This window comes from Eucyclogobius newberryi, unplaced genomic scaffold, assembly GCF_026437365.1.
Source record: "Eucyclogobius newberryi isolate DKJ021-1_F unplaced genomic scaffold, fEucNew1.0.hap1 SCAF_4, whole genome shotgun sequence".
Classification (NCBI taxonomy): Eukaryota; Metazoa; Chordata; class Actinopteri; order Gobiiformes; family Gobiidae; genus Eucyclogobius; species Eucyclogobius newberryi.
This window is the reverse complement of record NW_027316056.1, coordinates 3153377-3173144: the sequence shown is the minus strand read 5'-3', so window position 1 is coordinate 3173144 and position 19768 is coordinate 3153377. Positions and strand designations below refer to the sequence as shown.

The 19768-nt window shown below is 38.1% G+C and overlaps 1 protein-coding gene across 9 annotated transcripts in view; it reads left to right on the top strand.

The window, feature by feature from the left end:
* LOC140377613 (teneurin-3) overlaps positions 1-19768 on the top strand; it is a 470016-nt gene that overhangs the window by 446230 nt on the left and 4018 nt on the right. For all 9 annotated transcript variants that reach the window (XM_072463087.1, XM_072463086.1, XM_072463085.1 and 6 more), the window contains 9 exons: positions 1437-1606; positions 2716-2842; positions 12478-12675; positions 13386-13445; positions 13564-13908; positions 15964-16208; positions 17220-17401; positions 18066-18268; positions 19305-19415. In XM_072463087.1, the coding sequence (XP_072319188.1) occupies positions 1437-1606; positions 2716-2842; positions 12478-12675; positions 13386-13445; positions 13564-13908; positions 15964-16208; positions 17220-17401; positions 18066-18268; positions 19305-19415 (1641 nt within the window). The remainder of the gene's footprint in view (positions 1-1436; positions 1607-2715; positions 2843-12477; positions 12676-13385; positions 13446-13563; positions 13909-15963; positions 16209-17219; positions 17402-18065; positions 18269-19304; positions 19416-19768) is intronic.

The following is a 19768-nucleotide window of genomic DNA, read 5'->3' as shown; positions in this document are numbered from 1 at the left end:
ATAGTTTGTTTTCATAAATTGGGAGTCGTGTTGAAAAGGTTGTGAAGATTGTCCGTAAAGTGCAGAACGGCCGGTTGGTCGGTTCAGACGGAGCGGGGACGAGGCGCGTTGTTTGTTTAGTTCTGTTTCAGCGATTTACTGCACGGCCACTGTTTGTGTTGGACCTGCTCACGTGTCATAAATAAGAGTTTTAGTAGGCCTGTCATCTTCTGATTCAGTGTTCCCCGTGTATACAGAGCCCTCTAGTGGCACCCAAGCACGTTACAGGGCTGTCTGCAATTATTGGCTTTGAGAACAAATTTGGCATTTACTGAAAATAAAGTGAATGTTCGGATCCAGGGGCAAAAATGACTCATCACTTTAAACATCTACTAGTGGAAAAACCTTCAAAAGTATTTCACACAGATTTTGAGAACTAATAAAGCATCAGATGTTGTGACCTTGGTGGAAGAATTGTGCAGATTTTATGGTCAAAGGAAGCGACTGAATCAATAATGTAGTAATTTTGTATTTAATATTTGGGCAGGATGTTGTCGTGAATGAACTTTACAAGAAGTACTTTATTTTTCAGTCCAGTTCAAAAATGTAGTGGAGTAGAAAGTATAGATACCTGCTCTCAAAAGTAGTGAATTAAAAGTAAAAAAGTATCCACTGTAAAAATGTCTTAAGTAAAGTACAGATATATAAATAAATGTGCTTAGTTTTGTAATAATTTAGTAACAATTAACATATGGCTTTCTTATTTTATTTCTTATTCTTTATTTTATGTTTGGCTGGAATAATGAGTAAGTTATATATTGCGATATAGAGATTCTGACTATTGAAAAATCTATATGTCTATATGAACATCCTAACCAAATCCTAGTTTGGTGGAATAGAGCCTATGGTAAATATTTATCATAGTTTTACTTCTGTCTACTTGCAGTTTGTTTGAAAAATTTCAGGACGTAGAGTTCTAAAACAGAATGCGACGTGCCATTGAAAACAATGGCAATTTACACTAAACTGACACTTTCTGACAGTTCAAACCAACATTCAATAAAAAAGGTGTTATATGGTATTATTTGTCAAATCATAACTGTTGTGTAATTGATATTGCTCTTGTTTACTCTCTGGTTGCTAGGTAACAGTTATGGTATACATCTACCTATTTCAAATGTGCAAGTACAATTTACAAAAAATAGTCCAACTGGGGACAAATAGGCAAAATGTTTAGTAAAATCTGAAATATAAAGTGTGTTTTAGAGAAATGTATAATAAAGTTAAAATTTTCTTTCGATCCTCCTGTAAAAAAAAAGAAAAAACGATACAAGGAGCAAATGCTAAGTCTGAACATATTTATTGCTGTTATGGAATTGAGTAGTGCACATGCTAACCTGTCATGTGCAGATGAATTTTAAAAAGTGTTTCCTGACAAGTCGACATGTCCATCACAGGTGAACGGCAGAAACCTGTTGTCCGTGGACTACGACCGCTCGCTGAAGACGGAGAAGATTTACGACGACCATCGAAAGTTCCTGCTGAAGATCATCTACGACACGCAGGGCCACCCAACGCTCTGGGCACCCAGTAGCAAACTCCTGCCAGTCAACCTCACGTACTCCAGGTAAGTACTTCAGGTCCCTTTAAACCAAAAGAGACTCAAACAGGCAACTTGGGAGCTGCGATTGCCTTGAGTCTCGAAGACCCCGATAACAAACGTGGAGAAGTCTGTTTGGGCGTTTACGTACAGTCCGGTCTTTATCAAATGTAAACCCTGCAGTCTGATTAAAGACCGGAACAAGCAGGCTGAAGGCCAATAATCATTCACAAAAACATTAGACACATGTTTGGTCGTTTTACTCACTCCTTTTAGGTCAGCGGAGATGACAAACTACGGCCCCTTCACCGCGGACAGGCACGTGCGGTTTTGTTTCGATGCGCTACGTTAAAATGAAAGTGTTTAGCCACGCGCCTCCTAGCATGTCAAATGTCAAATTAAAGTGACTGCCTGTCGATGTTTGACAAAAATGTGGTTATAGGTAGGATCTACGTTTTTATTAGCAATTAATGGTGCAAAGGTTTTGTGCTAATGCTAAATTACTAGTCGACCATAAGTCCTTAGATGCGCTCACAGCTATTCTGTTCTTTTCGCCACATATAAACTGAGACAAGTGTGTATTCCTGCTGCATCTAACAGTGCAGTTCATTGTGTGACATGTTCTCACTAATTTTAGAGCAGAAGAGATGACTACTGGCGACCGTTGGCGATGTTTATTGGCGCTGTTCCTGATGTAAATGAGTGGTTGCTTATCCATGCTTGCCAAACGTGCAGTTAACTATGATGGACATTTTCATTCGCTCCAAAGTTTTTATGCTATTGCTAAATTACTAGACTCTCCTGAACGCCTCTGAGCCACCGTTTGCACTTTATCGGTCCTTTGAGGTCTGACGAATTGAGTTTGGTCTGACTTTGAGGTCTGACGCGGTCGGAGTTCTCTTCTGTGCATTGGATTTTTCTGTAATCTTATAATATTGTATTTAGGACGAGCTTTGTTTATCTGCAAATTAAACACTGCAAGAGACAGATTAGACCAGGGCTATATACATTTAAAATCTTAACTAAGACTGATAATGCCTTTCTGCAGCTCCTGTACATCAGACTCAACAGTTTATTTCATGTACAAGACATGAGTTTGACTTGTACCTGATGTGACTTTCCCTTGTGTTTGTCAGTTCGGGGCAGGTGACCGGGCTGCAAAGAGGTCCCACCACAGAGAAATGGGAGTACGACAACCAGGGACGCATCATCTCCAGAGTGTTCGCCGACGGAAAGATCTGGAGCTACACTTACCTCGACAAGGTAAGGCTCAAAACCGCAACGTACAAGACACAAGTTTGTGTTTGGGATTCCAAAAGGCACACAAGTATGCCACGGTTTTGAAGTATATATTTATTATGTATAGTCTTAAGTCAAAGCAAAAACCGTCAGAAAAGTTACATTGTGTACCTTTAAAGGATACGTCATATGCAAAATGTACTGTTTTGAGCTCATATCCATGCTATGTTGTCGCTGTCATCCAAAACATACCTGGAGTTGTATTTTCGCCTCATTCACGCTTGTTTCTTTAATCCCGTTTACGAGCATGTCTTCTCCGCGTCTCACAAATCACTCCGTTTCAATTATCCTCGGATTCATGCGGCGCCCCTAAAAATCTCGACTTCTCCTGCTCAGTTTGTAAGTCTAAGAACCATCGCTGGACTTCTTCTGTGGTCAGATTGTGTCCACTACAGCAACAACAAACGTATGACTCGCTTTACATGGCGGTCACGTTGCCTAAAGGGCTTAACGGTTCATTCCCATTGCCGACAGCAGAGGGCGCTCGAATCGGTGTGGTTTCTAGTATATATATTTTGTTTTTTCACATGTACTTGAAAATGAAGTTAGAAAATGTGAAATGCCAATGCCAAGTTTGCCAAAAGCTTGTTTAAAAGTCAATGAAAGCCATAAGAATGCACAATTTGTCCACTTTACATAAACATGACATACTCAAGCAAACATTCTAGTGTTAGGTAAGTTTATGGGTAGGCATAAAGAAGTAGGAAGCATGTACCAGTTTAAATCTCTGAAGGGAAAGTCCGTACATAAGATGAGAGGTGACGGAGGAAGGCTTTGAAAAGTTTAACAACCCACACTGTCTCTTAAAGTCGGAGCCGAGAGGAGGCTCCCTGTAGGACAAGAAAAACAAACGGAAAAAGAAACAAAGGTGGTGGAAACATCACGGATAAGGCGGACATTTTGGGTTTGTTAGCTCCAGACAACAACAAGAGTCTGTAGAAGTAGAGACGGATGTAGAAATATATGAAAGTGAAGCTGCTGCAGCCACGGCAACAAGGTCCAAGGGCTTGTAGGAGCTTAAGGGCAGGACTCAGCTTTATCAAGTGCAGAGTAGAATATAATGGCGTGTGAATTGTGTTAGTAAAGTTTGTACTATGCACTGTCGATGTTATGAGAAACGCTTGGACCAGTAACCAATTTTAGGACAATTTTGTATATATTTTGTTATTTTAGACACTTTGTACATTCCAAAGTACTACGTATTGCTATTAAGTAATTATTTTCAATAATGTATGTCTAAAATAAGGATGAACACAACACTACAGATAATTTACTAAGCACTTTGTTAAGATACAGGCATGTAGGCTGTATAAGATTAATCTTTGAGTTAAATATAGCTTTCACAACTTCTGATTAGGATATTTCTTTTGTTTTATTTAGATTATTTATCAGACTAACACGATTCTGCATTGCTCTGCCTCTTCTCTTTCTTTTAAAACAACTCAAACTAAAAGGAAGTAATCATTTAGGAAAAAAACTGGTCAAATAATGTCTTAAAAAATGTTGCATTGAATTAGTCGCTCATTTATTTGATGATGGTATTGTCTCAAACTGTTCCAGAGCCTTGACAGTCTGTCACTTTGTCATGGATCTTGCCATACTGTGGAACATTCCAGGCAAATCCATGTCATCTCCATGGAGACAAGCAGCCCATTAATGTAAATATAAGCATTCTTGTGCACCAGTAACCTATGACCTGACCTTAGCAAGTAGTCATTTACCTCAAAGCCAAAGTGATTGTGACAGACGCGGCAAAATAATAAAAACGCTTTCGATTTACATCTACTTTTTGGAGAATATTGATTTGAAATTGTTTAATTCAGCTTCTAAAACCTTTACAAATATATATATATATTTTTTACACAGACTAACTTTAATAAACCTTGACATTCTTAATCTTATTACAATTGAAGCATTTACAAAGACCAAAATCTATCAAATATTGTATAAAACATCCATCAACCGCAGCTTTTTCTTCAATTTCTTATATTTAAAAGTGTTGCTACTTTCTTCATAATCTTTAAAAAACTGGGGAACAGCCTTTTTTTTTCATAATGTCAGGGCATTTGTGTCAGCCCCAAACCACAAAAATTTTAATATGATTTACATTTGAGAAAATTTTAGGGTTATAAAAAGGCTTAATGCCAAAAAGTTCCACATTCTGACATCCACCAGAGTTCATCCACCACAAAGTTTCTCAAAGTTACCTGGCCAAACTTTGGCACCTAATAACGTCTCGTATAGTTCTTGTCAAAAATTGATGAGCGAGACCACTCCGTTTGTCATTAATGTCATTAAAATGCATGTATATATACCCCAGCTTTCACACAAGCCCACCGACTACTGCTCAATTAAAATCCTCCTCATCCAACAAGTTTCTGCAAACGTCGTGATCTATTTGTCAAGATTTCACACACTTCTTACTCCCTGACTGACAGCTGGAGGAAAAAGCCTGTGTCAAGACCTTGGTTAATAATAAATAACGCCGGGAGAGTTGACGAAAGCAGACAGCGCTAACAAAGACAAGTAAAGAGGAGAGGGGGAAATATCAGGGCGACAGAAGAGTGACCGCGGCTTTCTCCCCCGACGTAGCGAGCCACAGTCTGTTACGGCAGGTGTCACTCTCCTTGTTGTCTCTCTTCTTTCATTCTTTTTTTCTTCTTTTTCTCGCGCTCTCCACTGTCACCGCTCCGCAAAAACGAGCTGTGGTACTGTCTCGCCTCGACGCAATTCAGAGCTTTAAGAGATGCTTTCATAGACCATTGTCTAATACCGTGTTTCTCAATGACATTTGATATTATCTGAATGAAAAACTATTTATTTGCAGTATTTTTACAACTACTGACTGATTTTGTAGTCGACTAAGTATTGTTTTTTTGATTAGTCGACTGGTCAAGCAACTTTTAAATACAATGTCAAACAAAAAGATTGAAAATTGAAATAGAAAGTTCTTAGTTACATTTATTTTCTTTACATTTAGTAACGTATTAATTATTTTTTTACTGGAATCCTATTTTTCAGTCTTACTCAGTAAATGTTTTGTCAAGTCTTAAGCATCAAGTCCAAGTCCTCTGAGTTTCCAGTCAAAATTACAGAATGAAACTTGCATTTTTGCTTTTTAGATTTATATATTTGTATATGGTCATTCTTGAAAAAAAAAAAAGAAAAAGAAATGCAACTACAAAAGAAGGTAAGACATGTTCCAGTTTGTACCAGTTTGTTCCAGTAAACTTGTACCACTTGAACACTGAAAGTTCTTCTAAATATCAACCATTCAAAACCATGGATCTATTATAATATCTAGATATGGTATGGCTAGCCACCATGTTGCCACCACCACCACCGGGTGAAAAATTAAATAATGTAATAAATGCTATGGAAGGAAAACAAGGAAATGAAATGTTTTGCCTGGTATAAATGAATCGATGTTACGTTTTGTGTCCATCAGTGTTGTTTTCTGTATTACACATACAAGTAGCCTTAATAATGACTTAAATGATATGTGATGTATTGTAAAACTGAAGGAGCAGCACACCAGCATTAGACCATGAAGGTGAAGCTCATATTTTAATAGATACATGAGTGAAAACGGCTTGATTTTATGATGACGCAGTGGCAGCTGCTCTCTGCTCGCCCCGCGCTCACTCCTCACCCTGTGTTCGGGTCGACTTTTCCAGGTTCAAAATCCTTAAGTTTTCTTAAAACCAGTTGTTTAATATTTGGCTTTATCTCACTCTGGGCTCTGCGCTACTCTAGTAAATCTCTGATTGGTCAGCATGATCACATGGTACGCAAACCTACGTAACTTCCGGTCCATATTGCCCGAAGAGCTAAAGGCTAAATGGCGACATGCACTACTGAGCAGCTCCCATTGACTTGAATGGGCGGCCATCTTGGCTGCTGGGGGCTTGTTCGCACATTTATGTCTTTGAGGAGAAACTTAAATTCAAGTCACAAGTCAAGTCCTGAGTCGAGTCCCAAGTCCATTTTATAAAGTCTCAATTCGTCAAAAGAACTAAGCCTAAAATGTGTTAAATAAGATACAATTTCTTTATGTTCTTAACTCTAATATCAGAATACAGCGCACATTGTTATTTTATATGAACATAACTGAACAGGATCTCTCTTTTAAGCCATGAAACGAGCCACGCTGTAGTTTGTCGATGACATTTCACGCTCTGTGTCATTGATGATTCCTATTAAAATGTGCCATTAAGTGATAAACAGATTTAAATACATCACATAGTTTCCAATCAGCAGAAGCGGCCGTGTTTTACATAACCAAACACCAGCTGCCATGTGTAATATTGGTTAAACAAACACAGATTAATCCTCTGTGTTTGGCTTGAAATCGTTAACTTTGCCACGCAGCGTGTTAGGGATTATTCTGATTAAACCGTTGTGAGGAATGTCGACCTTTTTGATATTGGGACTTTAAACGTGACTTTGTAAAAGGCCGGGCGTGTGCATACAGTGGATTATTGTACAGTTAATATTGAATCTGCAGGTTTGATGTTTGTTTATATCTATTTAAGATTGACGATAGGTGAAAAAATGACATGCTTATCCTGAAACGCTTGATAAAAAGATTAAAACTATAAATATGTCACTACTATATATATATATATATATATAGCTGTTTAATACAGTTTTGGTTCAATTCAAGCTTCTACATTGAAATGAAAACGAAAACTTTATAGACTACAGCAAATCAATGAAGCAAGCGTCTAAAGTTTGACCCGAGATGTAAAACGCCAATGTTACAAATCTCTCTTTTCCTGTTAGACATCAGCCAATCAATGCAGTCAAAGTTCTGTGAGGATTTGTAGATTACCTTTCAAGAAATAAAGACTAAACATTCAAACTCTTGCTTGTGGGAGTCAAATATTCGCTCATGCTCTCTTCACTTCTCTGCTCAGTTGACCTATGGCGTTTTAATTAAGGTTTTTGAGCAGAAGGAAGGGCGAGGGAGCAAGATTTTCACCTCTAAACTTGGTGAAGAAACTGGTCTGGATTTACAGATTGTGCGAAAAACCAAACTGACCCGAGATGACACACGAGTGAACATGGAAAAGAGAGAGGAGAAGTGAGAAAGTCAGTCGACCTTGGCCAAGTCGCTGTGTCTTCCGAGCAAAATAAAACTACTGCTGCTTTTGTTACTGCAATTAAATGTAGTTTTACTTATTATGTTGCAGAAAGTACAGAACCCCTGAGTGCCGAGCTTGCACGTTTTAACAGTGTATAGGTTATCTAAAATATCGATGCCTTGACACAAATCGATACTGACACTATTAATACAGACAGAAAATCACATAAACTGGACAAAAACTAAACTTAATCTATCTGAACAATAAGAACACATTAATTTAAATTTACATTGTTTGTGTGTGTTTTTGTTTTATCTTTAAAATCAAGTATTTTCCTTAGCTTCAAAATTGTGTTCCAAATGTTTTTAAATGAATTTACATGAGACGCCATCAAACTACTGAACTCTTGACTGTAAAATCCTCTTGCAAGATTCAGTTCACTTAAAACTGTAACTGAATATGTTAACAGGCCAATCCTCCTGGTACTTTGGTAACACTTAATAATAACTACACTTTTGGAAAAAATACTTAATTATTAATTATTACAACATTAATTATGAACAATAGGTTTAAATAGTTTATTGAGAATGATTCGGGCTTAGTAAATTGCCCTCTTTACGTCTATGCTTTATTGAGGCTAATTAAAGTGTATTTATTATAAGGGAGTGTCTGTAGAGCCGCGGCGCGCGGCCGAAAAAGCCATGTTATTTTTGTGCCGGCCGCGCGCCGCGGCTCCTGAAACTGCGTCGCTATTTGACCTCGTTTTAGCGCCGTTTTAGACCGCGCCCTAGGGTTAGGGTTAGGGTTAGGGTTAGCCATGAGGCTATAACGAGCTATAAGGGAAATGCAGCGGTCCCTGAAACTGCCATTTGACCATTTGACCTTATTATAAAGTGGTTGCCGCAATCCTTTATTAATACATAAACTATTAACTCTACATTATATTATTGTATTTTCATAATGTAAAAGACCAAGGGGAAGTTGTCCAACATAGATACAAAACCTTAATATTTAATAATAGACAATTTAAAAGTGTATTTGGCAATCAAAGTCACTTTAAAGCAGTTCATTATGTATATTTTGCTCTTTGATCTAGTTCATTGGACGTTGGACAGTTTGTCATTAGCGCCGCAGTTGTTTGGAGGTGATCTTGTGCTGTTGCCTGGTGGAAGGTGCCGGTCCTCTAGAGGGCGCTGTGTTACCCTCACATGCTCCATTCTTACACATTTACTCTGCACGCGCTGCACACTTGAGTTAGTTTTACCGCTAATCACCGGACAGAATCCCAAGGGTGGTTTGGAAAGGATGATTCTGTCTGAAAACAAGAGCGTTGTTTTACATTAAGGCCTTTTATTCCTCTGTGGTCACATCGCTTTAGGGTTAAGCCGTGCAAAAGGCTGTGAATATGTTTAACTTTGTGATGTATTTGGTTAAAAAAGTCCTTTATGTTATGTGCTACTTTGTCAAATATGTTCGCAAACACACTTTATATCCAATAGAAATGATAAGAGTTTTAGATCAGGCAAATAACAGACTGAATGATATGATTAATGGAGACATATGATACTTTTTTGGGGGTATTTCTTATTAAAGTACAATAGACGTAGATCATTATTTTACATTTTGTTCATTTTAAAATGCCTTTTTCAGCTAAAATAGCTTGGTAATAGACGGAACTGAGACAATTCATAGAGGAATTTTGCAGTAACATTAACTTAACTAACATTAAGAAGTGGGCGGAGATAGGACGATGATATGCAAAATTTGAATATCACGTACATATCATTTATAGTGGGAAAATGCTACTAAAAGGTTATTTATGAGTATGAGGTGATGTTTCATACTGATTTTATAGACATTTCAATTTTTTCTGATCAATACACCTCAACTAACACTAATATCGTGATCAGGAAACTCACAAAAAATATAAAGATTTAGATTTTTGTCTATTTGGCCCATGTCTTGTGCGCTGAGGTAGTTGGACACCTATTGGGCCAGTAACACACAGTTTCTGTTGATTGAGAATGAGGTTTATGATAAATATATGTTTACAATTTTACAGAAATAATTCATGTAACAAAAAGCTTATTTTCACTATTTACAGTGACTTTTTAGCATCAGATTTCAATATATACCAGAAGTGATAGTAGTAGTAATCTGAACCTAAAGATGTTTTATTATTTCATTTAATCAACTCACATCCATAGATCTATATATGACAAAGGATGTTTTCTCCAAATTCATTTCTCCCACAGAGACCTTTAAGTTGCTCTTACACACACCGAACTTTACAGTCTTATTTGTTTATCTAATTAATTTATACATTTTATGTATAAACACAACCAAAACACGTTTGGGGCATTTAAATCTGATAAATAGACAGAGCCAGATTTAGATTTCTTGGTTTATTTTGGATTCCTTTTTAGTTTTCGACTACTCGTTCTGACTGAAAATTGGCCTCATCACAATAAAAAAAATTGGCCAAAAAAAAGTACGAACATTTTCTGTACTTTTTTTTTGCCTAATTCTTTTAGACAAAATCAGGCTTTGAATTAAATCAACAAATCCTTCTGTACGTTCCGTTAAAATCTTATCAGTTCAAGATTGTGCAGTTTGAACATAAAAATGTTTATTGGGAGCAGATTTGACAATTGTGTTTTGTCTGAAAAGTCTGTATGTTGAGAGAGCAAACTGACCAAAAAAACAAAACATGGAAAAAAAGTTAATAGTTTTCCTGCAAGTGTCTCGCCTTAAAAGCTCTATTTTTTATTTATATTTTTTCCTATTCACCTGCAGTGTCTCGTAAAATGGGTTTGTGGTGCTATGAATTTTAAAATCTTAACATTGGCCACAACAGCAAGACAAATATTGGATTTCAGTATTGAGTAAATAAGCTCCATATTCACATTCATTATAAGTTTGGTCGCCGCATTCAACTTCCCTCATCAAATTAACCACAATGAAGCTTCCAAACTCCTTCATGTCCACTTTTGCACTTCCAAACTCTGCAGATCTTCATGTACAAACACTGATGAAACTGCTCTGACCGCTGCCTCGTCCATACCTCATCCGCTCAGGGCCAGAGAGAGCAGCTCCAGAAGCAGATGGTGTGAGAAACGACAAGAACGCGTCCAATGAATGCGGATCGAAGTCACCGCCACCATCTGCGCTTCAGTGTTTCATTTGTCACGGCGTTATGTGAGGGCAGAGTCGATCAGGGGCCGCCTCCTGTCATGTTACATCAGAATATCTGGCCTTCATCTGGGCTTCGTCTCGTGAAAATATGGTAATTCTGTTATTCCGTCAGCAGAGGGCAGTATAGACCAAGTATTTGCAGTGGCAGTTGTGAAGTATTTATGGCTGAGTTTGATGTAATCTTCAATATAACAATCGAACAACAAATGTAGATTCACAATCAAATTGAGAAACAATCTGCTAATTGTGTTTGTATATGATATTTATGTATTTTTTTTATCGACAAAGCAATATAAATCTGGATTACACTGTTGAAGTTGTAGTAGTAAATAGAAGGAATAACGATTAGTAGTAATATTGGACCAGTAGAGTAAAAACAACAATAACAGTAGTAGTACTAATAGCAGTAGTAGTAGTAGTAGCAGTAGTAATAGTAGTTGGCGTAGTGTTGGAGTACAATACAAAAATTATAAATGTTTCATTAAGAAATGTTGTAAAAGTAAAAAGAAGTGGTTATAGTTATAGTATTGGCAATAATAGTAGTAATTAGAGTTAAAAAGTAAAATATGATAAATGTTCAATTCGAGATATGAAAAGTTGTAGATAAAAGTAATAGTAAAAGGTAAAAGTAGTAGGAGTAGTAGTAGAGTTAGTGTACAATACAAAGCTATGATATAGATAAGAATAGTATTAGTAGTAGTAGTAGTAGCTGATATAGTAGTAGTGGTAGTAGTAGTAGTAATAGTTAGAAGAAGTTATCAGTTGGTTGTAGTACTGCATCAATGTAAACCAACAAATACTAGTAGCCTATCCGTAGCAGTAGTAGTACAAGCTGTAATAGTTGGAGCTGAAATATTTAGTAGTAGTACTGAGTGGATTGAGTCAATCGAGACAATGTAAACAAACAATAGGTTGTAGTAGTAGTAGTAGTAGTAGTAGTAGTAGTTGTAGTTGTAGTTGTTGTTGTTGTTGTTGTTGTTGTTGTTGTTGTAGCAATGTTAGGAGTAAATATGAAAATATAAGTATTCAGTTACAGAAAAGAAAACACTAAAAAAGTTATTCATGGTTTTCAGAATGATGACAAATTAGGACCGTTGCCATGGCACAATTTAAAATATTTAAAATAAAATGTCTCATCTTTTGAATGTTGTCCTCAAAATGTGACCTTTAACAGGAAACTGAAGCAAACTGGAGAAAACATAGAGTGACATAAATTGTTACCTTTCCTCACTAATTGTCCCACTCTCACATTCATTGACATCACGATAAAGACTCTTCGCTCTGACCCCATCACCTTTGCCCTCTCTGTCTCTGCAGTCGATGGTGCTGCTCCTGCACAGTCAGCACCAGTACATTTTCGACTACGACTCGGGCGATCGTCTGTCCGCGGTGACAATGCCCAGCGTGGCCCGGCACACCATGCAAACCATCCGCTCCATCGGGTACTACCGCAACATCTACACCCCGCCCGAGAGCAACGCCTCCGTCACCGTCGACTACTCAGAGGACGGACAGGTCAGTGGCATTTGAGCATTTGAGCATTTAGTTGTGTTTTGCTTCATTCACACTTGTTTGATGAATCCTGATTACAAGTTCCTTTCCCTCTGAGCCTCACGGAACACTCAAAAGTTTCAAAAGTCCCCGTTTAGGTAGAGCTTTGAGATCACAACTGACCTTATATTAGCATGTCAGGGGGCAAGCTAGCTTTTGTTTATTTTCCCATGGCAATACCCTCTGCTGCCAGTAGATGGGGTTTTAACACAAATCCTCATGAGGAAAAGCTTGATTGATATAAAGAAAATTGTGTGCTTTCATGAGATGTTAAAGCAAACATATACAAGAGCATGTTGAAAGGCAAATAAGAATATAACTACCGCATAATGTGTACTGAATTCCATACACCATTTCAGGATTTTGGTTGATTTAGTCCTGTCCCAAGGCTTTGTACAGTGCTTTTTTTAAATATTTGATTTAAATATTTGATTGTAAAATAAAGTCATCACAACTCTAGCTGTCTCTATTTTTTATGTAAGCTATATTGTTATATTATTTGTACTTACATAATACAATAGTCAAACTCATTGATTTTAGCATCAGCACAAAACGGGCGTGTTTAGTGAGAATGGACCAAAGCAGAAATGTTAATATTTGCTCAAAAAATACAGATTTATTCAGAATTATAGACTTTCCGTTACAAATGTGTGTACATTTTTCTCTATCTCCAGCTTCTGAGAGTGGCTCACCTGGGCACTGGACGGAGAATCCTGTACAAGTACCGCAGACAGGTAAAGTCCATAATAAAAGTTTCCATAATATAGTAAACAATAGCATTAAAGTCTATAGTAAAAGTTGCCATTGTAGAGTAATGTATTTATGTTAAATTTCCACACTTTCCTCCGACAGAACAAACTTGCAGAAATCCTTTACGACTCCACGCGCGTCAGCTTCACGTACGACGAAACGGCCGGCGTCCTCAAAACTGTGAACCTGCAGAGCGAAGGCTTCATCTGCTCCATCCGGTACCGGCAGATCGGCCCCCTGGTGGACAGGCAGATATTCCGCTTCAGCGAGGACGGCATGGTGAACGCGCGCTTTGACTACACCTACGACAACAGCTTCAGGGTGACCAGCATGCAGGCCGTGATCAACGAGACGCCGCTGCCCATCGACCTGTACCAGTTCGACGACATCTCCGGGAAAGTGGAGCAGTTCGGAAAATTTGGGGTCATTTACTACGATATCAACCAGGTGAGGGAGCATTGGATTGGCAAATTGTGTTGTCGAGTTTCTTCGTTCCAGCGCCAAAACTCAACCGCACACTTTAAGATACTCTTGGTCGACCAAAGACATGTTCTGTACATCAATTAGTCGACTAAAAGGGGCGTGGCACTGACAAAAGCTCTCCAAACCTGTCGGTGTAATCCCTCATTCGTCCAGGCGTGTTCCATAGTAGAAAAAGCTTCAGTTGTAGTCATCTGGACTCAGTTTGAAAAAGTAGACGTTTCGACTCTCATCCAAGAGTCATTGTCAATAACAGAATTTAGGTCGAGAACTCCGATATTAATACTGTTCTGTGGTAAGACCCGCCCATTGGGAGGAGCCTTCCTGAAGTAGAAAGAGTTGTTTGTTTCAACAGAAACTCCCCCCTTGTATCTACCGAGCTAGCCTATTCAGAATCTTAATGGATTATCTTAATTAGAAGTATATAGGAAACCTACACACACGGACCAGTATCTGCTCTTTGGTTCCAACCACCCACTACAGCACAAGCTGGGGGTGATCAGAACCTTACAACACAGAGCTCAAGGTGTGCCCACCAGCTCAGAGGGCAAGAAGAAAGAGGAAAAACATGTCCGAAATGCCCTCTCAGCCTGTGGTTACCCCGCTTGGGCCCTCAACAGAGTGAAGAGAACCAAGAAGCAGGACAAAAGGGAAACTGAACAGAGAAGGAAGGGTGTCTCTATCCCTTATGTGTCTGGCCTCTCGGAAAAACTGCAGAGAATTTTTAGACAACACGAAGTCCCTGTTTATTTTAAACCAGGAAACACTTTAAGACAAAAACTGGTTCATCCTAAGGACAAGTTGCCGACTCAAAAACAGAGCAATGTAGTTTATTCGATCCAATGCAGTGAAGAAAGTTGTAAAGAACGTTACATAGGTGAGACGAAACAGCCTCTACACAAGAGGCTTTATCAGCACAGAAGAAATACAAGTTCAGGACCTCAGAGTGCCGTGCATCTCCATCTTGAAGCCTCTAATCACTCGTTTGAAGACGGTGATGTGAAGGTTTTAAGCAGGGAGAAAAGATGGTTTGAAAGAGGAGTTAAGGAAGCTATTTTTGTTAAAAAAGAAAGACCTTCTTTAAACAGAAATGGAGGGCTAAGGTTTAATCTTCCTGTTATTTATAATGGGTTACTGAACCCCTGGAAAGGTAGAGGACATTCAGATGCTAATCAGGTACTCAGGGTGGTTGAGCCAGGGTCTCACAAAGACAAAGAGGTTTCTAATAGCCCATTAAGATTCTGAATAGGCTAGCTCGGTAGATACAAGGGGGGAGTTTCTGTTGAAACAAACAACTCTTTCTACTTCAGGAAGGCTCCTCCCAATGGGCGGGTCTTACCACAGAACAGTATTAATATCGGAGTTCTCGACCTAAATTCTGTTATTGACAATGACTCTTGGATGAGAGTCGAAACGTCTACTTTTTCAAACTGAGTCCAGATGACTACAACTGAAGCTTTTTCTACTCTCCAAACCTGTTAAAGCAGAACTAAGTAACTCGATAGTGCTCCCCCCTTTTTTCATATTTTTTTTTACCGTAGAATCACATTCAAAAACATTTAAAATTGCTGACATAAAAAGAGCCAGGGTTTCTCAGGAGAGTTGTCTTCAGGTCGAAGTCGGCAAATGTTACAAGGCTGATTTTCCACCCAGAGACAGCAGGGGGCGACGACGGACACTTCACCCTGAAAATACATATTTACCCATCACAGAGACTTACAAAGACGTTAAATGTAGTGAAAATGTCACTTAGTTCTACTTTAAAGCCTGGAACTCACTACAGGATAATTTAGATCCAGCAATAGCCAATAAAGCTGAATAATGAGAGATTAATAAAGCTAAAAAATTATATTACAGCTCAAAAATATTGGCAGGGCTTATTAGCTGTTGGTTTCTCTGGTTTTCTACATCAGCATTGGGCCATGAGAAAACCCATTAAAGTCAACTCCAGCATAGATTATTACTAAATCTCCCCCTAAAAAGCATAATATGTCTTCTTTAACCGTGTCTTCTGTCCCTCAGATCATCTCCACCGCCGTCATGACCTACACCAAGCACTTTGACCAACACGGACGCATCAAGGAAATCCAGTACGAGATCTTCCGCTCGCTCATGTACTGGATCACCATTCAGTACGACAACATGGGCCGCGTCACCAAGCGAGAGATCAAGATTGGGCCCTTCGCCAACACCACCAAGTATGGCTACGAGTACGACGTGGATGGGCAGCTGCAGACCGTGTTCCTCAACGAGAAGATGATGTGGAGGTACGGTTTGGTGGAGAAAATCCAGTATGTTCTTTTTGCACATTTTAGGCAGTGCAACCTGACCTGACAACTGTGCTGTTTCTTCAGCTCAGAAATCATTTTACTAGTTTTTTACATATATTCATTATGTGGTGCCACTTTATAGATAACTACATCTTCATTAGCCTTAATAAAGCATGAAAAAAGACTTGATTACTAAGAATGATTCAGGCTTTGTAACTACTTAATTAGCATTCATGGTCATTCTTAATAAGCTTAGTCTTAGTTCAAGCTTTATTTAGGCTGATAAAAGTGTCGTTACCCATTATTTTACACATAAGATATCAAGGCTTACGTGTCCAAAAGTAATAAATACTAGAGAGTGGAATAGCTACGTTTTACTGTACTATTCTCCAATCATATAATTCTTAATGGTTTTCATCTCAAATTAATATAAGTTAAATGCAGATTTTTTGGAGGGTCTCAAAGATATGGCCAGTTTGTGAGTTCATCTTTTAGCAATTCCTCATGAAAATCCAATGTAATCTATAGTAAACAGGCTCTTTATTATTCTATTTTAGTGGTGTATATTGAATAGGAGATTATAATGGACACAATCCTAATTTTCAGGACAAATACTTTACCCCACAATAGTTTTTCGTTTTATCTACAGATATTTACCACAAATCATACTTTTGGTGAAGCTCACATTTTTCATTTTAAGACTAGAAAATAATAATTCTTACCATCGTTTGTAATAGAAAAGCGAACCAACTGACATTTCTACGCTGAAAATTATTATTTTTTGCTTATTTTATGACATCAAAACTTTAAACCATTAGCATTTACTTCAGATGTCAGTTCATAATTGAAAATGTGTATGATCTACTTAATTTTTGCTTTTTTTGAACATCCTGATGCCATTTACGTTATGAGTCTATGGTGCGCATTTTATTTTTATTGTCAGGACATCAAAAATAATAATTAAATAACTAAAGATACTGAGAGTGCATCTGCTTGATCGGCTCTCAGATATAACTACGACCTGAACGGAAACCTTCACCTGCTGAACCCGGGGAACAGCGGACGACTGACTCCTCTGCGCTACGACCTCCGCGACAGGATCACGCGCCTCGGGGACGTCCAGTACCGACTCGACGAGGACGGCTTCCTGCGACAGAGAGGGGCCGAGATATTTGAGTACAACTCCAAAGGTTAGGCCACAAACAATACTATAACTGTATGATTGCATGTATTCAGTGTATTACCTTATTTATTGTGGTAATGAAATGATAAAAAATAATCTACAAAGCATGAATTCTGGTTAAATTCTGTCACTCTTTCAGACGAGGCAAAAAAAAAACAGTTCCTATTTTGAACTGACTTTCTCTTGTTCAAAGGCAAAATACTATGGATGAAAAGCAAAAAGTTTTTTAGTTTTTTCATATAAAGGATTAAAAACGCCAAAATTACACATATTTGGAACATACAAATCAGAACAATTTATACAGCCAGGTTTAAATTTCTTGCTTAATTTTGTTGGCATATTAGAGACAAAAACTATTTACAGAGGGACATTTTTATTATATTTCATGGATTAATCTACACTTATTCTCTTTTTGCACTTAAAATTGGCGGGTAAATATTTTTTTCAGTAAAATAAATGTTACATTGTGGCAGTATTTTGACAGATACATCACATGCTTTAACTTAATATATTACTGTCAATCTGTTATTTCTATTAAACACTGAGACTTTTTAAACACATTATCAACCACATAAATGTTGAAATGTGGTGACTTGAGGCTTCTAGACAGAAAATATTAACAACTGTTGTACTAGACGTAGCCTTTCTAAGCCCCCGTCTCCTGTGGTCAGGTCTGTTGGTGCGAGTTTACAGTAAAGCGGCCGGTTGGACCATCCAGTACCGCTACGACGGGCTCGGCCGCAGAGTCGCTTCCCGGAACAGTTTGGGGCAGCACCTGCAGTTCTTCTACGCCGACCTGAACTACCCGACCAGGATCACCCACGTGTACAACCACTCCAGCTCCGAGATCACGTCCTTCTACTACGACTTACAGGTACTAGGGGACAGAGGGGTCTCACGGGGGCTTCAGAGGACTCACCAAACTTTGGCTCCAGTCCAGATACAAAATATTACCAAAACTACTAATTTGAACAAGTATCAACTTAAAAAATCACATGAATAAAATTGGACATTCCCTTAAACGTTTTTGAATGATCTCGAGCTAAATCAGAACAATAAGACCACATAGTAATATTAAAGAAACTAGTATTATTTTCAGTTTAATATTACATACTGCTGTTTTAAAAAAGAGTCTTATTTTTTCATTGTTGAAACTTGAATCAAGTATCAATCTTCTTACAGGTCATCTGCCACTTTGCGTCTTCACTTCACTTCACTTCTGTTGTTTACGCTCGGCTCGCTCTCCCTGGGTGAACACTTTTTTTATTAGAGACTCGTCCTTCAACTCGAATCAGTTTGAAGAAATAATTAAAAATTTTACGTGCTTCACTGGCTCAAGAAATCTACCTTAATTTTACAGGTGTTTTTTTATAGGTGTTAGTCGAGCTAAAGAAGCCACAGTGATTACTACAGAGGCCAAAAGTGGGCGCATTATTTATGGAACGCTGGTGTTTTAAAATGAACCAATAAATTATAGCAGGAGAGGCTTAAGCAAACAGATGTAATGACTCGTTTAATGTTGTCAATCTCACCCAAGGGTACGCGAGCTGTTACCAGGACGAATTTAGAATGGTTTCAGGCTTTAAAATATAAGGAAATTTACTTTCTCATTTTTAAAAATAATTTTTCATCTTTTTGGTGTAAAATTAAGAGTATGACTCAGAATCAGAAAGAAAAAGGTTTATTGCAAAAAACTGACAATACAATTTGCATTTATTTGCCTGAAACTCAAGTTAACCACGGCACGTAAAGTCAATGATAGAATAATCAGGTTCATCATCTTCATTTGTGGGTTTTCCTTCTCGATAGATCTCGATATTTTGGGAAAACTGTCTCTTCCTCACAAATCTGTCTTTGTCTTGTAAAGTTTCTTTTCATTGATCGTGAAATTGGTTGTCTGTTGTTGCCAGGGCCATGTGTTTGCGATGGAGATCAGCAGTGGTGAAGAGTTCTACATCGCCTGTGATAACACTGGAACTCCGCTGGCGGTTTTCAGCAACAACGGACTTCTGCTCAAACAGGTGCATTTCTTACATTTGTCAGTTAGTCGGTTGGTTCATTTATTGGTCTCATCCACAAAGAAAAACCTCCCAGTATCAAACACCATTCAACACAGTGAAACGTCCAAAAACACACAAGAAATCAAATTATATCACATACATTTACGGCATTTACTGATTAGAATTCACCGCTCACACTTGAACGTTCTCTTGTAAATGCTCTTTTATTTCTGTCTGAAGTCTAAATGCTTGTGTCGGTGTAATCCCTCATCCGTCCAGGCATGTTCCATAGTAGAAAAAGCTTTAGTTGTAGTCATCTGGACTCAGTTAGAAAAAATAGAGATTTCGACTCTCATCCAAGAGTCATTGTCAAT